The sequence below is a fragment of the Pollicipes pollicipes genome, unplaced genomic scaffold (genome assembly GCF_011947565.3).
Source record: "Pollicipes pollicipes isolate AB1234 unplaced genomic scaffold, Ppol_2.1 Scaffold_2555;HRSCAF=2994_pilon_pilon_pilon, whole genome shotgun sequence".
Classification (NCBI taxonomy): domain Eukaryota; kingdom Metazoa; phylum Arthropoda; class Thecostraca; order Pollicipedomorpha; family Pollicipedidae; genus Pollicipes; species Pollicipes pollicipes.
The window spans coordinates 43,525,033-43,543,778 of NW_023596136.1; the positions used below are offsets into that span (position 1 = coordinate 43,525,033).

The 18,746-nt window shown below is 49.7% G+C and overlaps 1 protein-coding gene across 3 annotated transcripts; it reads left to right on the forward strand.

Annotated features, from left to right (window-relative positions):
• Positions 1 to 390: 390 nt before the first annotated feature.
• LOC119106532 (putative thiopurine S-methyltransferase) lies at positions 391 to 8,814 on the forward strand. 3 transcript variants are annotated; one of them, XM_037230150.1, is made up of 7 exons: positions 394 to 512; positions 5,286 to 5,464; positions 5,807 to 5,930; positions 6,490 to 6,617; positions 7,069 to 7,199; positions 7,833 to 7,979; positions 8,455 to 8,814. In XM_037230150.1, the coding sequence occupies exons 2-6, from the start codon at positions 5,286 to 5,288 to the stop codon at positions 7,952 to 7,954; spliced, it is 684 nt and encodes a 227-aa protein (XP_037086045.1). In that variant the 5' UTR covers positions 394 to 512; the 3' UTR covers positions 7,955 to 7,979; positions 8,455 to 8,814. The 3 variants fall into 3 exon arrangements, with proteins under 3 accessions (XP_037086046.1, XP_037086047.1, XP_037086045.1); XM_037230151.1 differs by lacking the exon at positions 8,455 to 8,814 and having other exon boundaries at positions 391 to 526; positions 7,833 to 7,969; XM_037230152.1 differs by lacking the exon at positions 8,455 to 8,814 and having other exon boundaries at positions 392 to 467; positions 7,833 to 7,969.
• The last annotated feature ends 9,932 nt before the right edge of the window (positions 8,815 to 18,746 follow it).

The window sequence follows — 18,746 nt, forward strand, 5'->3', positions numbered from 1 at the left end:
TGCCGTAAGTTATCAAATATTTGACAATAATGATCAAAATTATGTTATGTACGAAGGCTCAGCGCACCAACAGATAATTCGAGACACGAATGTGCAGAACCGGGATACTATTCTTGGTTGCTCGTATGTCCGTGATTTGGTACTTAGGTTGCCCTTTAAGTACGTGTTATAAATCGTCTGCTGTATGCGTGTTAAAAATCACGTTACTGGTTTGTTGCCGAAATTATTATAGTGTCAGATGATAATTTCTTGAAGATGATAGGCGCTCATGCGAGCAATGTGAGTGGCAATGGTCGAAACGACGAAGTAAATGATGCTAATTGCCTGCCCGTTATTTTTGGTGCTAAAGATGTTGTTTGGGTTGCAGGACTTCCAAGTTGGGCAATTCTGCTAACGCGAGCTGGTTTTGCCCATTTCGTGCTGCGTATAAAACGCTCGCGGTGGAGATTTTTCTTCTTCTTAAAAAGGTGGGGCGCTTGAAGAATCCTAGAAGAAATACGCACTTGTTCTCAGTAAGTACATATAGGTCAGTAAAAGGCTGGGCGCGTATCACATTGCCCCAAAATATTTCCTCTAAGTGAGAAAGATTGTACCTGATTGTACCTGTACCTAAGCTAGAACGTAGATGCACGAACTACAATGTCTCAGATGCTCCTATTTATGTTGTAGCTTGCATGCCATTCAGTCATGAAGTTTTCATTACGTGGTCCAGGGAATAGTGCAACAGATGCACAACATTTTAAGCATCTGCTTCTATCAGCTTTTATTGGGACTGACACATTTACAATGGAACTATCAATATCAACAACTTTCTATCAGCTCCATAGCTTACAAAATTATTAGGTGCAAGCATAGACTTAGGAAGGAAGCACTTGCTTAGGAAGCTAGAAAGTTTAAGAATTGCAAGCAGCCAATTTCTAATGGTCTTGAGCAATTACTGAGACCAACTTGAGCATGGTGTTTACTGTCATCTGCTGCCAAAAAATGTCCTTCAGTGCCAGCTGTGAATGTATTGCAAATTCACTTGGGTTATTTTGTTCTCACTACAAGCTGTGATTTTTATATTTTTGTTCTCTCCCCCAACAGCCAAAACCAAATTTCAGATACTGGTGGAGACCAGTTTACAAAAAAATTGATTCTGTGTATAGTATGGTTGTCATTCAGCACATAATTTAGCTGAACCTTATGCTTGTGTGCCTGATGCCAGATCAAAAAAATTTCAGGGTACATTTGCTTGCAATGCCTTTGTGGAATTATAACACCCTGGAATATTTGGCTCTGCACTAGAATTGATTTTGGTGATGTGCCAAACACTGAGTGCTCAAAGCTATGATATGCATGTAGAGTTGCTGCAGTGATGCACTGCTGCACCAAACACATTCAGAGTGACATGGATTTTTTCAGTCTGGGGGTGTAGGGGATAGGTAGGAAAGAACTTTCCTATGTGTGACCATGGAAAGAAACAGTCTGGATCCATCATGAATGGAATATATGGTTAGCCTCATAAATCATTTTGTTAGATATTAAGCTGTTTATGTTGGATATGTCATTGAACAGTCCTGCCTCCCTTGCTTCTGTCAGCTACCTCAGATGGACCTCGATTCGGTATGCCCCCTGCCTAAATGGGGCATTGGCCCACACATTTGTGTGTGGGACATCCCTCTGTCTATTGTTCAGGCATGTGTCTGATCAGGTGTTTTGCTTTGCTTCACCAGGCTTGGGACACATATCTCACTGGGATGGGATTACCTCTTTGTTTTGCCTGTGGGTGAAAATTTATGGTTACTTTTGTACTGTCACTTGCATGCCTCTTGGATTTTGATAAATACTTGTACCCATGATAGGTGGCTCTCTATATTCATGTATCCTCCTTGCATCTACCAGTGCATGTCTCTCACATCTTGAGCTATCCACTCCCACAATTCCCAACTGACATATGGGGACAACAAAGTTTAATTCCATGTGATCCTATCTTTGGTTGTATGAGTCAAGGTTCTGTTAATGCAAATCTGGTAACCATTTTACCACATTAGTGTGGTGGCTAACTTTTTCATGTAGGACACACTTGTCAAAGGCATAAGTGATCAGGCATAAGAGATCATCAGCATGTTCAGGGACTCATGTATATGCACTAAGAACATGCAATGAAAATATAATTTATGCCAAATTATACCATTTTCCATTAAATGTTGGAAATCTTCAATTTACAAAAGGCTGCTTCAAACCTTGTCTAACCTGTTCTCTTTCTGACTTGAGGTGGCCCTTCACTAACTGTCTAGGGCAAGTGCATGCATGCCTGGTACCATTCATTTCCTGTGTGGTGTTAGCTGATTATACTGTTTGCATGTACAGTGTGTCTGCCATCTTGTTATGACAACATGCACATAGCTCCATTCATTGGCAGTTACCCAAAGAGCTGTCAGCATGCACAGTGTACCTGCGCCACCTTGTTGTACTGCATGGACCCGATCTTGTACTGTCATCATACATGGGTGAATGTATTTGGACTCCACCTTCTTCTGATCTGTGATGTCTCCCCAGCCTGCTCACCTATCCTGCGGCATTGACGCTCGCACAGCACGGCCCTTCCCTTCCAGGAACAGTCGCGCAGGACAGCCCTGCCCTTCCCTTCGCGCGCGCCTGGCACCGCCTCCCGTCGGTGACCGACGCCCCGCTGCGTGCCACACCGCCGTCGCGCGCCGGCCGTGGGCCGACGGTGGTATGGGGCGCGCGGTGCGCCGCGAGGTGGGGCGCGACTTCCTGCGCAGCGCGCGCGGCCGCGCCGAGCTGGGCTGCCAGCAGGCCGAGGGCCGGCTGTCGCTGCGGCGGCCGGCGGCGCCCGGCGACCTGCTGCCCGGCGGCCGGCAGTCGACGCCGCTCAGTCGGCGCCACCGTCGGCCGCAGGAGGAGGCGCGCCGCCGCGCTGAGGCCCGGCTCGCTAGCCTGTTCCGGCTGGATGCGTTGCCGGCACGGCAGGCCCCCGCCGCTCGTGCGCGGGCGAGCGCAGCGACCGATGCCGATGGCTCGGACTCGGACGCCGGGACGGTGACGGCGCCCGTTTTGGGGGCGGAGAGAGCGTCTGAACGTGGACCGGTGAGCACCGGGTACTCGCGGAGGCGGACAGCTGCCGAGACCGGCCGCCGTGAGTGCAGGCCGGTCGCGCCGTCTGACAACCAGCGGAGGCAGAAAGCCAGCGGGGGCGGCAGCCACGAGGACCAGTCTGCCCGGAGCGGCTGCCATGGCTCGTCGGCCGCCGGGGTCGGCAGCAAGCGCCAGCCGGCCGCCGGGTTCCGAGCGTGGACCGAGCTCGAGTCGTCGGCTTGCCTCGGCGGCGGCGCCGTCCGCCGGTGATTGGACGGTGCCGCGGAGGCCGGCGCCGTCCCGCTCGCCGGACGAGGGTGAGGGCCTCACGCCCGGCCCGGGCGCCGGCGTGCGGGTCGAGGAGTTCGCAGAGACGGTACTAACTGAGATCGGTGCGCAGCTGGAGCGACTCTCGGCCGGCGCCGACACCGTCTGCGACGAGAAGCGCGCGCAATTGGTGGCGTTGTACCGCCGCCAGCCGCCGGCGCCAGCTACCGCCGACTGCACGCTGACGGAACGACTGTGGGGCGCCACAGGCGTCGGGGGCGGCGGCGGCGGTGCGAGCCAGCCGCCACCACCGCCACCACCAGACCTGAACAAAGACGACGTCGAGTTCGTGCTGCAGGTGTGCACAAGCAGTCAGGAGGACTCGGCGCTCGAGCAGGATCCGATCCGCTTCCTGAAGTTGGCCGAGGCGGTGACCGACGGCGACCGCGCCGGCGGCACCGACTGGCTGGATGCGACGCCGGCGCGCGGCGCGCCGCTGCGCCAGTGCGACCTGCTGCGCTTACGGAGCAGCGCGCCGCCGCGGCCAGCCTCGCCGGCGCCGGCCGGCGGCGTCGGCTGGCTGGAGGCAGCGGTGACGCCGACGGTCTGGTCGGACTGGCGCGGTGGGGGAGATATTCTGGACGTGCTGGACGCATCGAGGCCGCGCTGGGACGCGCCCTGCCGCAGTCCGCCGCGGAAGAGAGCAGACCTCCGCTACCAATGCTGACCCATGGCACTGGACCTTCGGTACCAGTGTTGTCCCACGGCACCAGAGCTGACCAACTGACCCACGGTGCGGACTTCCGATGCCAGTGCTAGCCTTCGGCACCAGAGCTCCGACATCGGACCGTACCTCCGGTTCCGAGGCTGATCCCCAGTGCCAAGCGTGCGGTACTAGGGCTGATAGTCGGGTTGTGACCAAAGAGCTGGTTGTGAGACGTGATATTTTGGCGGTGAAGCGATAGCTTCCGCCTCGCTTATGGTGCGCTCTTGGTTGTGTTTTAAAGCGTCCAGTGCTTGTTCCATCGAGGTGAGATTGTAATGCGGTCGTTGCGGTATGTTTGTTCAGTGTTCATAGATCGTGAAGGCGCGGCGTTTGCGCGGGTGCAAAATTACTTATGATTTTAAATTATGGAGCGTTCAGGTGAAGCGCAAGGGCTTGCTGTGTTTTGGAGTGGATTTGCGCTTTTATGTTCGCCACCTTGTGTGGACGCATGTTTTAGTAGAGTGCATTGTGACCTGCAAGCGTTCACGACGCACTTCTGCGTTTGGTTCAATTTGTTCCTTCACACACTGCCTGCACTGTTCTGTTTATATCTCATGGGTTTGTTGAATATGTTCTGATTTGGTCGGGCATTGTGAAACAACGGTAGCGCTGAGCAACCGCATGGAGCCGTGATGTTAATAGTCGGTAATGCAAGCGGGTATAATGCTCGCAATTATCATTGTGGGTGTATGGTTTAGCGAAATAAAGGACCGATACCTATGGCGCGGCCAACAAGTACTATAAATGGATCAAACTCAATGCCCATATCCACGCTTTCACAGCAGCTTCGGTAGTTTTTTTTTAATATTGTCGCGCGGTGTGGCGTGACAGCCCGGCACCCTCTCCCTTTCTTTGCTAGTGGGGCATGACACGACGCGTGGAGATGCACCTGATGGATGAGACGAGGCACTTCTCACTTTCCTGCCTGCTCTTGCAGCACCTCGGGCACAAACACTCGCTGAAGGCGAGCGGCACGGGCAGAGGCGCGCACACCACACGCGAACGCACACGCCAGCGCGTGCTCACCTGCATAGCCACATGTACGTGCGCACACCCCGACCCACACGCACATAGGCGCATCGCGCCCATTCTTCTCCGCCCGGCTAGAGGCGACAGTGCCGGGCGCTGTTTCGGTAATGCGGCCGTGAATCATGCTGGGTGTTCTTTTCAGATGGCCGGCACCGCTGATCGGCTTGAGGGATGGGCCGACAAGTGGTCGGCGGACATCATCCCGTTCCACCGGGCTGATGTCAACCCGCACCTCATGAAGTGGTGTCACAAGCTGGCGCACGACGACCAGCCGAGCAAGTTCCTGGTGCCTCTCTGTGGCAAGTCTGTCGACATGATGTGGTGGGTTCACGGCTGCTCTGCGGGATGGTGTTTCGTGGCTCTGCACGTTGGTTGGCGATGGCTGACGCCTCAGACCGGCAGCGCGATGTACCAGGCACCCGAGCTACGCGCGTTTGGGACACATTCGTGGCGCGAAATGTGTGGGTTGACTTCGCAGCGCGAAATCAGCGCCGCCATTTTTCTGAATGCGTCGAATGGTCTGCCTGCTATCCCCGTAGGACGTTACACTATGATGAGCTATTCCTTTGCACGGAGACCACTAGTGTTGAAAGTCTGTTTCTTTCTCGCTGTGTCGTGGGACAGCAACGCTTTCCCCTGACCCAATGGGACAATCCGTCACAGGCTGTACAAGAAAGGGCACACCGTCTTCGGCATAGAGGGTGTGGAGAAGGCTATCGTCCAGTTCTTCACGGAAAACGACCTGAAGTATACGAAATCGCCCACCGGAGCTGGACAGCTGTTCCAGGTACATGTGAACCATCACGGTTACGCAGATGTTTACTGAAGCCACGTAGTTTTCATGCGCGATGGAATCGTGAGAATTCCAGGACAACACTTCAGTTGTGGGGATGGGATTTGCTCCAGTGCTGTTTATCGTCGTAAGGTGTTCGGGCAGATGTCCAGAAGACGATCTCGAATTTTACCAATGCTGTGAAATTCTCCTTGAAACATTCTCGGTATGAATGTAAAACACCAACTCGCACGTAATTGGTCATTTCGCTAAAATTATGATCAGAAAAGGGGCGGAGACAGATGTCAAAATTTCTCCTCAGCCCAGAATTTGTACGAAATACCTAAGAAATCGCCAGGAATCCAGCATAAAGCTTTCGCCCAAGGGAGGACGTTTGTGGCCTTGCCGTTGGCTACGTCCCTGCTCGCGACTGTGGACGCGGTGACGTAAACGCAGCAATCATTCACAACCGTTTAGCTGGCCCAGGGACACATCATTACCGGTATACAGCACACGGTCGTGTCACGTGACTGCCGCCGCTCATCGCCATCGCGTCACATGACGGTGCCTGCAGACAGCGGACGGCCGCCTCCAGCTGCACCAGGCTGATATCTGCGAGATGGATCCGGCGCTGATCGGTCCCGTAGACGCCATCTGGGACCGCGGCTCCTACGTGGCAATCTACTGCGAGGACAGGCCCAAGTGAGCCCGCGGGGTAACGACGCTAACAGCCTCAGACGAATGCGTCAGGTTGCAGAGGCAGTGGTGCTGTTGCATCCCACCACATTGTCTCCCCAGTTGCAAATGAGGTCTCCCATATGCGACAGAGCACATATGCATCTGTGTGCAGGGAACTCTCCCAACCTGAATCATTTTGGTGATGAATGGCTCCAAAAAGAGGAGGAGCAAGACAACAATGCGGAATAAATGGGTATCATGTGCGAGACTTGATTCTAAGCGTCGGCCACCCTTTCCAAACCTGAAAGAAACCGAGAAAAAATGTTAGGAATTAAAAAAGGCGACTGTTTCCCCCATTTTCCCCATTTTTAAACAAGTAGTGATCGAAATGTGGCAAGCAGTCAGTGTTCCGCGATGCCCTTTATCGGTTTGACCCCAGGCTTCACCTGGTGATTCACCTGGACTCCTGCATCAGGTACGCCAAGTTCATGAAGGGCGTGATGTCGCGCAAGTGTCATTACCTGCTGTGGGCGGTGGAATACGACTCCAGCCTGTTCTCCGGGCCGCCCCGCAATCTTTCCAAGGATGACATTGAGAAGGACTGCGGTACGACCGGCCTGCTGTTCTTCGGGCCACGCGCTGCGTGGTCGAGATGAGATATGACATGCGTCGCGCATTTTCGCTGATGCGCGCGATGCAACTTTGCCCGTTGTGCACTGAGATATTTTCCGCCGTTTCTGCTGTCTGAAACAATTGGTAGAATAAAAATGCACGTCTAGATAGATAGATAGATAGATAGATAGATAGATAGATAGATAGATAGATAGAGAGGGAGAGAGAGAGAGAGAGAGAGAGAGAGAGAGAGATATATATATATATATATATATATATATATACATGTGCATTCTAGCGTTGTACGTCCTAAATCTAAGGGAGTTTGCTCCATTTCTGGCTCTTATCAAAGTAGCTTAAAAGTGCACAAATGGAATAGCATGTGCATTCCTGACGTAATTTTTAGCTGTATGTTTTGCTTCGTGATTTTCGAACACAAGTCCACGCACTGCCTTGCGCTGAACCGACAGTGGCCCGCATTGGCCCCACGGACCACCTCGTCAGAACATTCTCGGTTCTCTACATGTTCTTTTTGTCGTCTTCTCGTTGTCTCCGTTATGATGGTCTCTGTGGGGATCTCCTCTTCCACCCAGAAGCTGACCCTAGCTCTCTGACCATGTGCCTCAGGCTCCTTCGCCAAGATCGAGTGCCTTACTTGCGACGAGCACACCGTCGAAACATTCCCTAAGATGGCGAATTGGAACCTGAAGGAAATGAAAGAGGTGGTGTACATGCTGACCCTCAAGTAGCCAACCACCGCCATGGTGACTTCCAGTAAGCTCGACCACGATGTGTCCGTGAGAAGCCCGTCAGAATTGTGTTCTACAGTATTACTGCCGGTCTCTGAGCCATGACTACTTCCTCAGAACATCTGACCGGAGATTAATTCCCCAGAACAGAGCAGCGTTCGTGACTGCTCGAAAGATAAGGCACGGAAATCGCTAGTTGGAAGTGGCCTGTTGCGACTGTCTGCGTAATTCAGCTGTTTCTTCACTGTACAGTTATTTTTTAACTGCATCAGATTTGCATCAGATGGTTCTTGCTGGGCGGGCGTTGTACAACGAGTTTTGTTCTTCTGCTGACCGACGCGAGGGCGGAGAAGGTGACGTCGTGCGGACGGCTGAGCGCGGTGCCTTTTTGCGCTGTTACTTGGAGACAAAGATGAGACAGGAACCGTCTGATGTTGCTTTTTTGTCAGTCGCCATTCCATGAGGTGGTGTTGACGTGCACACGTTTTTTTCATTCACAGCTGCCGGTCGAAAAATTTACCCTGCTGTTATACCGCTTCGATGAGCGCGCGGAAGAACTGCGAATGGCTCTCAGGAAGGCGCAACACTGACCAGGTGTCTTCAAACCTTTCCATCATGGCCGTAGTCTGTTCATGATTCATAAACGAAGCGAATCGTCTCGAGGATCATGTCTTAAGCCCATGATTAAAAGGTAGCTGGCAGCTGGCTCTTGTTCCACCTGCCTTGACAGCTTGCGGTGCCAGCAGATATCAGCTGATACTTTTGGCAGCCGAACCGTGATATGCCTCATATTTTGATATATTCCAGCTGATTTGTTACCACTTATCCATTTCATGTAGAATATAATCGACGCAAATATGCATATGTGTTTCTAAGGTGCTGGCGATGTACAGATGGTCCAAGGAAGTAGCAAATGATGCGTCTTAAAGGGAGTGTTCCACATGTGTGGGAGGTTTCTAACTGAAATAGCAATCTTGGAGGTCATTCAGTGCAGTTCACAGCCAGGTGTGATAAAAGCTTCTGATTTACCGGATGTGGTAGGTGACAAAAACTGAGACTTCTGCAAACCAATTGGTGACAAAATTTCGCAACAGGAAAGCAAATTTCAACAGACCAGAACATGTTACGATAGACCATCCTAGCTAGATGAAACTCAAAGCTTAGGGTTGGCCTGTACTCGCTAACGCTCGCAGCGCAAGCATATGTCGAGCACGTCAGAACGGTGACGTTGCGCTATATGAGTAAGTTGGGCTTGAATATGCTGCCAAACATAGTAGCTTTAATCAGGATAGTTTTCAGCAGGTGACAAAAATGTGCAAATTATGCGTCGTCGGTGCTGACGCCACAGATATGTGGTGACACCGTGTTTTTCCAATACCCCTCAGATCCGTGCTTTTCACAGATTTTGCGGCCAAGATTCACTTCACATACTAAACAGCATGGGATACCAAACAACTAGGTATGTTACTAGTCGCAATAATGGCATCTGGCCGCGGCATCTTGCGACGAATGCGGTCAGTTTGCCACGCAGCGTTTTGAAGCGTCGTGCCATTTGAGACAGATTGCTTCGAATGCTTGCCACGCAGTAATGCAGTGGGTTCAGCGGCAGGGTCTAAAAAAGCGGCATATAACGCAGACACGCAGGTTTTCCGAAAGGGCTCGCCCGATCGCCTTGAAACCTTCACCAATCGATTCTGTGCATTGATGTGAGTGATGAGGAGGTAATATCGAGACCTGATCCGCGGTCAAACATCTCGAATATGCGAAGGGAAAATTTTACATGCAAATGCAGACAACTCGGATCTCAGAGCCTGCTTGACCGATTACTGTGAAACCTTCACCATGGGATGCTCCATATCCGGTGCCCTGCTGCAGTTACAAATTTAGTGACCCTAGGTTAGGTCAAAAGTCGTCAAATTTCACAAAGTTCAAAATTCTTGTCTGTGTTGGGATTGTTTCCGGTACCTCTGCGTTATCCGTTAAGCCTTCTTCTTAGTCCCTTAGTCATACGCTCTGGGTGGCCCGACATCCAGCCGGTTTTCTGGTTAAAGCGTTAGTACATGACTACTCACGTATTTTTACGTAACGAGGACTGCCAAAAGAATTGGTAGCGTGCCGTGTCACCCAGAAATATCGAGACGTAGCATTCACGGCACTCAGGGATACAATCAACACCTGTACAGTGGCACTGCTCTGTAGAACTACAAAGACCGACTGTCCATTGACACTCACATTTCATCCCGGCTAGCCCGGTATGACAGGCATAAGTCCTTGCATGTTAGACGAAGCGCGGAGTCTTAGCAGCGCGGCACAGTCGCCAGCACTGGCCCTCGCCAGTCTTGGCGCGAGAGAGAGAGAGAGAGAGAGAGAGAGAGAGAGAGAGAGAGAGAGGAGAGAGAGAGAGAGAGAGAGAGAGAGAGAGAGGGGGGGAGAGAGAGAGAGAGAGAGAGAGAGAGAGAGAGAGAGAGGAGAGAGAGAGAGAGAGAGAGAGAGAGAGAGAGAGAGAGAGAGAGAGAGAGAGGAGAGAGAGAGAGAAGAGAGAGAGAGAGAGAGAGAGAGAGAGAGAGGAGAGAGAGAGAGAGAGAGAGAGAGAGAGAGAGAGAGAGAGAGAGAGAGAGAGAGAGAGAGAGAGAGAGAGAGAGAGAGAGAGAAACTGAACCCTATAACTAAGCCTTTTATATCGCGGATGAGTGGTCGGTAATGGTTAGGGAAGGTCAGCCGGCCATACGCCGACGGCTGGTTGTTCGCCAGGCGTAAGTGACGCAGTTGCCATGCTGGGCCACCGTTTAGTGGCGACGCCGGGCTCCTGTGCCTGCGGTCACGTGGCCTCGGACGCTGTTCCATCCTCTGCGTGGCGCGACACGGTGGCTGTCTCGAACTGCAAGGGACGTGACGTCCGAAAGTGACGACGCGGTGGCCATGCCGAGGTGCGGGGGACGGTGTGACATCCTGCAGTGGCGATGCGGTGGCCGTGCAAGGGTGCAGGCTGCGCGGGCTGCGTAGCATCGAACGCAATGCCGCCCTCCCCCGGATGGCAGTCGTTGCTTTGAGCGCCGGCCCCGGAACGGTCCGGTCCCGCGGCACTTCCGGTGGCGGCCGGGCGTGTACCTTGGGCGCCGGCTTTCGGGATGGGTTGGTCCGGCGGTCTGCCTGGTCCAGGGCTCGGCGAAGGCGTGCCGGTCGCTGAGTTGGGCCGTGGACCAGCTCTTATTTCTCACACTTGCAGACAACTTATAGCTGAGAACATACCAAACCGATCACTGTCAGACCTTCACCATTGGATGTCCCATACTTAATCCCTTAAGCAGTCCAACTTTGGTCACCCCGGGTCAGGTCAAAAGTCATCAAATTTCACGAAGTCAAAAATCCTTACTTGCAGACAACTAATAGCCCAGAACCTGCCACCCCGCTACCTACCAAACTTTATCATTCATTGCGCCATTTACCCTCATTCTCTACTGAAGCTGCGAGTGTGGTGCCATTTTTTCTTTTTTGTTTGTTCCGAATACAAAGTGCGTTTTGGTTAGGCTGGACTTATGACGTTGAATTTCTCCTTAGCGGAGGTGTTGTGCTGAAAATCACCTGCTGAATTGTGCATGGTATCGCCACGATTAACACCGTCGCAGAGAAAAACTAAGGCCGGGGAAAACAATCCCATAAGGTCAGCGTAACCAAGCTGCACATTTTCTTGGGAACAAACATAAAGAAAAGGACATTATAAGTGGCACCACGTTTGAATTTGAATGCCTGGCACCACACTTGGACATGCTTAAATTTTGGACTCTGTGAAATTTGACGACTTTTAACGCACCCTAGGCCCACCAAATTTGGAACTGCAATGGGAATCAGGTAATCAGGTATATGGGGTGTCCAATGGCGAAGGTTTGGCAGCGATTGGTGCGGGTAAGTTCTTACCCATAAGTTGTCTGCACGCATGAATTTTGGATTTTGTGAAATTTGACGACTTTTGACCTGATCTAGGGTCACCAAATTTGGAACTGCAGAGGGATCAGATTTTGGGCATCCAATGGTGGAGGTTTCACAGTGATCGGATCGACCTGTTCCGGAAAACCTGCGTGTCTGCGTCATATGCCGGTTTTTTTACCCTACCGGGTTCAGTGCAAGGCCGTGGACTGCTATTCGTTGTGATTATGTGGTGAGGAGCTGACAGGCTAGAAGAACGCAGCTAATCGTCAGTTTTTTTAGGTAGTGGCGTTAAAACTCCCAGCTGATCAGGAAAGATTCAGTTTCTGGATTAATCTGAGCTGTAGCTGCAGAGGTATACGGAGGACGTTGGAGCGACGCATGTCAAGGATTCACCCTGAACTTTCTGCTGCTTAGACGAACAGCGGCTTTGAGATAAGAGCCCAAGCATCGCTAGTGTAGACCTCTCACATTGTTCGTTGCAACTCAGTGTTAGCGTACTGATCGGTGTACACGCGTGGGATAAAACGCCTTTAATTTGCATCGTGTTACACAAATAAAGTTGTTAGGGGTGTTCAAAAATGTTGGTTGCATCTGTTGCATCTGTTGATACCAATATTGCATGGGTTTTGCTCTAAATTGTTGGGGTCATGTTAGGAAGGGCATACTCTGCATCGGCAACGACTATGCAAAAATAGTAAAGGTCGCCAACTCTTCCAGGGCGATGACGTCACAAAGCCAAAAGTGGTATTGTCTCCAGGCTTTTTTAGAACCGTTTTATTGGTAAGTGTGGGGCTTTAGGGACGCAATTTTTCAAAATACGTGGGGTTGAGAAAGGGAGGGGGAGAGGGTGCAAAAGAAAAATGGCTAAGCGTACCTCCGAGATGCACTTGAATCAGTTTTCTCCCCAGATTTGACGCGCGTTCTTGTCACAGTTGGTAGCAGTGGTGTGGTTTCTTAACATTAGTTTTGTGGGCTAACTCCAAAAATTATGAATAATGAAACATAATGGATAAAAATGCTAACTAAAAATAGGAACCTTCATCACTGGCTAGAAGGCACAATCCCCCTACCCTCAACTGAAAAGGAAACTAAACGCCTCTGGGTTGGTAATGTTAACGATGCCTTTATCTGATTATTTTATTAGTGTAGCCATCAACTACCATTCAGTATTTGATGGCCAGTAAATGACACTTTAGTGTAAATGACCTAAAAAAACGAAAATATGTTTGTGACCATGCCCCACTTCATTTGATTTGTCTTTTTTATCGCAGTTAGAGTTGTACTGCAATAGTTTTGGAAAGTTTTGGCTCCAGGTTACAGTTAAGACGGCTCCAATTTTCGTCGGTTACAGAAAAGGACATGTTTCACCCGTGATCGTAGCCCTGCCTTTTTTAAGACCTGTGCTTCTCTAGTTTGTTTAGCTACACGCCCGCGATAATGTACAGACTACTCCGGAAAGACTATTTCAAGGTCAGTCAGGCATTCAAGACGTTGTGATAATTTCATTCAAATGCTATCGTTAAACAGAGAAATTGTGCTGTCTTGACCAATCTTTTTCCCTTAAAAATGTACCAATAGTTATACTGAGCTTATTTCATCATATCTGATGCTTGCTTCAGTGTCCTCAAATGTAAGAAAGCAAACGTGAAAAGCCCAGTTTGCGTTCATCTATGCTCCTTGATGAGCACCTCGGCGGATCGTGACTCATGAGCCACAAGGAAGGCATGATTATCCATATGTCGAGCACGATCACGTCCTCAGCAACCTTCTCCTTCATGCATTCCACCGACATAAGAACCTTCAAAGAAGCGGGAGTTGGGTAGTAGGTGGCGTCTGTCAATTCGTTCTTTCCACGTTTCACCAGAGGGCGGTGTTGATCGCCACTTTGACAATGTTCTTGACTATTTTTTTTTTAAAGTGTATTTAGGTTATTACCGCTGGCCTCGTGTTACTCTACATGCAAGCTGATCAGTGGTAAGAAGGTATTGTCCCAAAATTGAGCATGAAGCAAATTATAGAACTAGCTGTTTAGGATGGATCCCAAGTGAGCTGCCGACATCGGATCGTGAAAGTATCCCATTTGGCGAACTGGTGACAGCCGGGAGGGGGCACGGGAGTTTCATCCATCAATAAAAAAATGCGCTTTTTAAAGATATTTAGCATTTGAGAGCGGCCTACCAATGACCAGAAAGGTAAGGGAAGCCTAAGAAGGCCTGCACCTTTGCCGCTGGACAAGAGTGTTAGTGTCTTTACTTGAAAAGATGTTTTCGCACGATTTTTACTAACCTTTTTTAACTAAACCCTAGTAGTGGCCAAAGCATACAGAACATCCAGATTTTAAACCCACTGTGGACGTCACATGCTCTCTTTAGCGCCGTATTTCAAGAAGTTGTCAGTTTTTTTTTCTTCAAAAACGTGATGCCTGTAGCTGGAAGCTTGATATACTTAAACTCAATTTGCAAAAGATGGTAACAATGCCGCGAAAACTGCACCCTCACTTTTTGATTGAAGATGAGTTGTGCTGGGCCTTTCTGTTCTGCCGTCAGTTGATGGCGTTATATTAGCGCGTAGGTTTTCTGAAATGGCAGCTGACTCTTCAAAAGGCTAGACTGAACATTTTTAGGTATGCTCTCTTATCTCAGCAATGCTAAAAATTTGAGAAAAAAACGATGTAGCGCATTTTTAAGTTGTTATTTTTGCGGGAAGAAATCACATTTAATGTCCGCACTGGTCGTCTCTGTAAATCAGAGAAGATGAAAAGCACAGAGCTGAGCGTTGTAAATTATTTTCTCTGTCAGGCACCATGTGGCTGAGTTTCAGTCAGGTAAATCACTGCATCTTTTGTATATTTGACGCCGGACCGCAAAACCTGAGCGTGTGGTTGTCAGTTATCTTAATTTAATAGGTGCAAGGTCGGGAACATAACAAACACAGTAAGATGCTAGATGTGATGTTTTTTACAAGCGATTGTTTGATTCAACCCCACAGTGATCAACATGATGCAAGCAGTGATGGATGCAAATATGCTTTATTATTCATACAGACCTTGCCCAGTCCAAAAATTCAACTCGTATTTCGTAAACTGTCTTACCAACAATATAACCTGGCTGCAACGGGGATTTCACTGTCGGGCGCCAAAAGAGATCAACGGAGTGGCAGGAAATGAAACGAACTGGACGTTGGCTCCTCGGGCGGTAATATTGGCCCGGCAATTTGCGGTTGATAAATAAAGGCAGTATTTTCGTGCAAGCGATGTGTATGGAACCGGAGAGACACGTTTGCAGAATGACTGTCACGGCCATTTGTTTGAAAACTAAACACCACTTCAGTCTGCAAGCTGTTTCAAAGAAAACAAATTCATCCCCAGAACCATGGTGGCTTCGGCACTTTTTGTTTCGATAAGTGGGCATGTAATGAGGCTGGAAATTCCTCGCACGGCGCACTGACGCTGTCAAAAGTTAAGGGGCCTGAAAGCTTTGGTACCTGGCTTTGGCACTATTTCTGGCAACGTAGTCCATCGTGCTCTGACAAAGGCATATCATTCTTCTTGTAATTGATTTTTTCCATTACAGCCCTCTTCAGATGGCGTACGACCCCTTCTGGCATCGTTTCTCAGATGTTTGACTAATAGGCAAACCAGCAAAGAAAATAATCGGGTGTTGCATGATCGGAGCAGGCGTAGAGCCTTCCAGAGAGGCTGAGAGTCTTCCAGAGAGGGTCCGATGTCGTCGACGATCCCGTCTTATGAGACTGAGCTCCCTGCGATCACCCCTGTTCCACTGCCACCCATGCTCGTGTTGATTCCGAAGGAGTCTTCAAGTGATCTTTGTGCTCCAAACCTGAACAGGCACAATAGGTCGCCCAATGGGGCGGGGAGCCATGCCTTCCCCCTTCCCCTTCTTGAGGCCGCGGGTCGCCTCCGTTAAAATTTGGCAGTTTAAGATATCAACAGGGCTTCTAAAATATGAAAATGGCCCCAAGACATCAAAATAGGATCCTGAGCCAAGAAAGTGCTCCCGTATAGAGAAATCAGTGCCCTATTTCTATAAGACATTGACCCCACTGGAGGTCGTCTTAAGACTTTTGGACCTTAAGAGTAAATTGTTTGGATGTCAAGACTCGTCGGAGAAAGACGCCTACCAAAAAAACAAAAACAAAAACAAAGCGACCAGAGGGGGGGGGGATTGACTGGAGGACCCCTTACATCACGATTTGGCCCTCTCCTGGGCCAAATCCTGATTACGTCACTGAAGAGTTGTGGATAGCCCGTGGGCACGGGGGGCCTTATTGAAGGTCAGCACTCTGCGATGGGCCCTGGTTTTAGGCACAAAATTTCGCAAATAGGGCCTGTTTGGACGTAAGAGAGAGCCCTTTTAAAGACAAGAACTTCAGAATTCGGGACCCCACACTTTCTTTCCAAAGCTGGAGGGGTTGAAGTCTCCCCTCCTCTCCCAAATAAGTAGGAAACTGCACCCCTTCCTTTTTTATAAATTCATCCCGAATGGTTTGTATGGGTGACTTTGGATTCAGAGTACCTGCTAAGCATGGCTTGTTGCGTATACCCCAAACCCACCACCCAAGCATGCAGTCCAGTTCAACAGCTAATTTTGCCTCCGCCCTTTGGCCAGACAGGAATGCTGAGGGTTTTACGTGTCGCACAATGCTGCGACACGGCCGCCTCGGGTCTGGGTTAAACCTCGTTGGCCAGTTGCTAGCTGGCCTTTCCTTTTCAGTCGGGTCAAACAATGCGCCCACTCTGGGACTCGTACCCAGTGCCGCTGGATTACGAATCCGGCATCTTTCCCCGAAACTGCGGAGGCGGCTTTTAGCTTTTTTCACAGCAGCAAATTCGGTGCAAATGCGGTTGAAACAGTACTGCACCCATACCTTTAAGGAAAGACAGCCCTCATTACAACATTTTGGAATTAACGAACTATTCCAGCGATTTGAACGTCCAAAATAAGTAAATATAAACGAGTATCTGAATATCCAGTGCCCAAGAGGAATCTATTTTAAAGAACATATGAACCTGGAATGTCCAAAAAGAATAAATGGGTGCAGCATTCGCAGTATATTTTCTATGCGATGCTAACCTTAGGTTCTCTGAATGCAATAAAAGTGTGCAGCCAACAGTACGCGTCCAGGCCTACAGAATGGTGTCTCAACACGCATGGAATTAATCGCCGCACTGGCGTTCACATCGGGGTTAACTCGTTTCTGCAAACGGAAAACACCCATTTCCGACACGTTTTGACAATCGAAAGACTAATCTGCGCTGCACTAATATGCTGCCAGTAACGTCGTTTTAATGCTTGGGTTTCATGAGCGTTCGTTTGCTGTTTTATGTGCACTTATTTACTCTACTAACTGTACCAGAGAAAATATTACTTTCGATTGATCAAAAACATGCGAACCATACAAAATTCCACCTGATGCTAAAATGCTTATTCTGATTTCCTTCGCAACATTCCATAAGCTACTTCGTGCTTGTTTTAATAAAGGTAGCTAGTGACAAGCTGGTAAATTCGAAACGAAAAATGAAAAGTGAGAAGTGAGTTGCAGACGCATCCCCGTGGGGCGGTTTTTCAAACGAAAACGTTTGATCTATATTGCATACTTGGAGTTCGCAATGACGACCCGTATCCACGCTCCACGCGCGCGCAACCGGGGGTGGTAAAACGTGTTGACTTGGTGGATAAGGTCGGCGAAAAAATCTCAAAAAAGAAGAAGAAAAAAAGCCAGTAATCTCGGTGACAGTCAAGATATGCGTAGAGTAAAACGATCCTCGCATTGCAGTGTAAACATGACACGTGCTACGGTTGGCTTTGCAAACAGGAACGTTTTGACTCAACTGTTCAAAGTATATTGTATTAGCGTGTATGGTTGTGCACTGTGGGACACTGTGACTGGAAAGAAAGCGTTTCAAGAGTTTTGTATGGCCTGCCACTCATGTATAAAGAAGCTGGTAAGGGTGTCACGCTGGACAAGGAACCATGACCCGTGTAGAAAGCTTGGGCTTCTTCAATGTCCCACGCTAGTAGCTAGTCGGCAACTGATGTCAAACCAAGGACTCATGTCCTGTGAAAACAGCATTGTTCAGGCATTGCATGCAAGCGAAGTAGGGGTTAGTGACGTCATTGTCAGGACACGTGTGCATACCCGATATGAGCACGATCTGACTGCATTGGACCTCCAGACAGTCAGCAGATCAGATGTTCCGAGCATCTTCATCGCCCAGCAGGGTCGGTTCGTCCGTGATCGCCACCAAATGTGTGAACTGGGTCATGACCCTGGGTGAGGTCTTCTGACCTGTCAAGCAAGTACTGAGTACTTTGCCTGCCGTCTTGTTCTGCTTGCGTGTGTGTGCTGTGTTTTTTTACTTGTGCGTGCCAAGATATGCACCAGTCTGGCGGTGCGAAACAAACTGTATTGTTACCGTTGCTATTTAACAGCCAGGATTCTATGGAACAACTACGACGAAAAATGCCTTTTCCTCCTATCTTATCGCTGTAAACATCACGAAACTTGCAGCTAGGCAATGAGTGAAGATTAAGTGCTCGCAGCAGGAGGCTGTTAACTTAAACCGACGGCACTGCCTGCCCTGAAAAACAGACAAAATGCAACCGAGAAGTCGATGCGGACAGACTTAACATGGTCAGCACGAACCACAGTCTAGACATCCAGCTTCCTGAGGTTGTCCATCACACCAGAATCAGTCTCGTTTACGAGTCGATTCAGCGGAATAGGATGGCGGGGCTTGCCTGATGGGTCGGAACAGGATGACACTTTTTTTACTGTACGCGTGATGACACAGATGATTGGCAAACCACTGCACGACGAGCCGGCGACCGAGCGGTAGGACGAC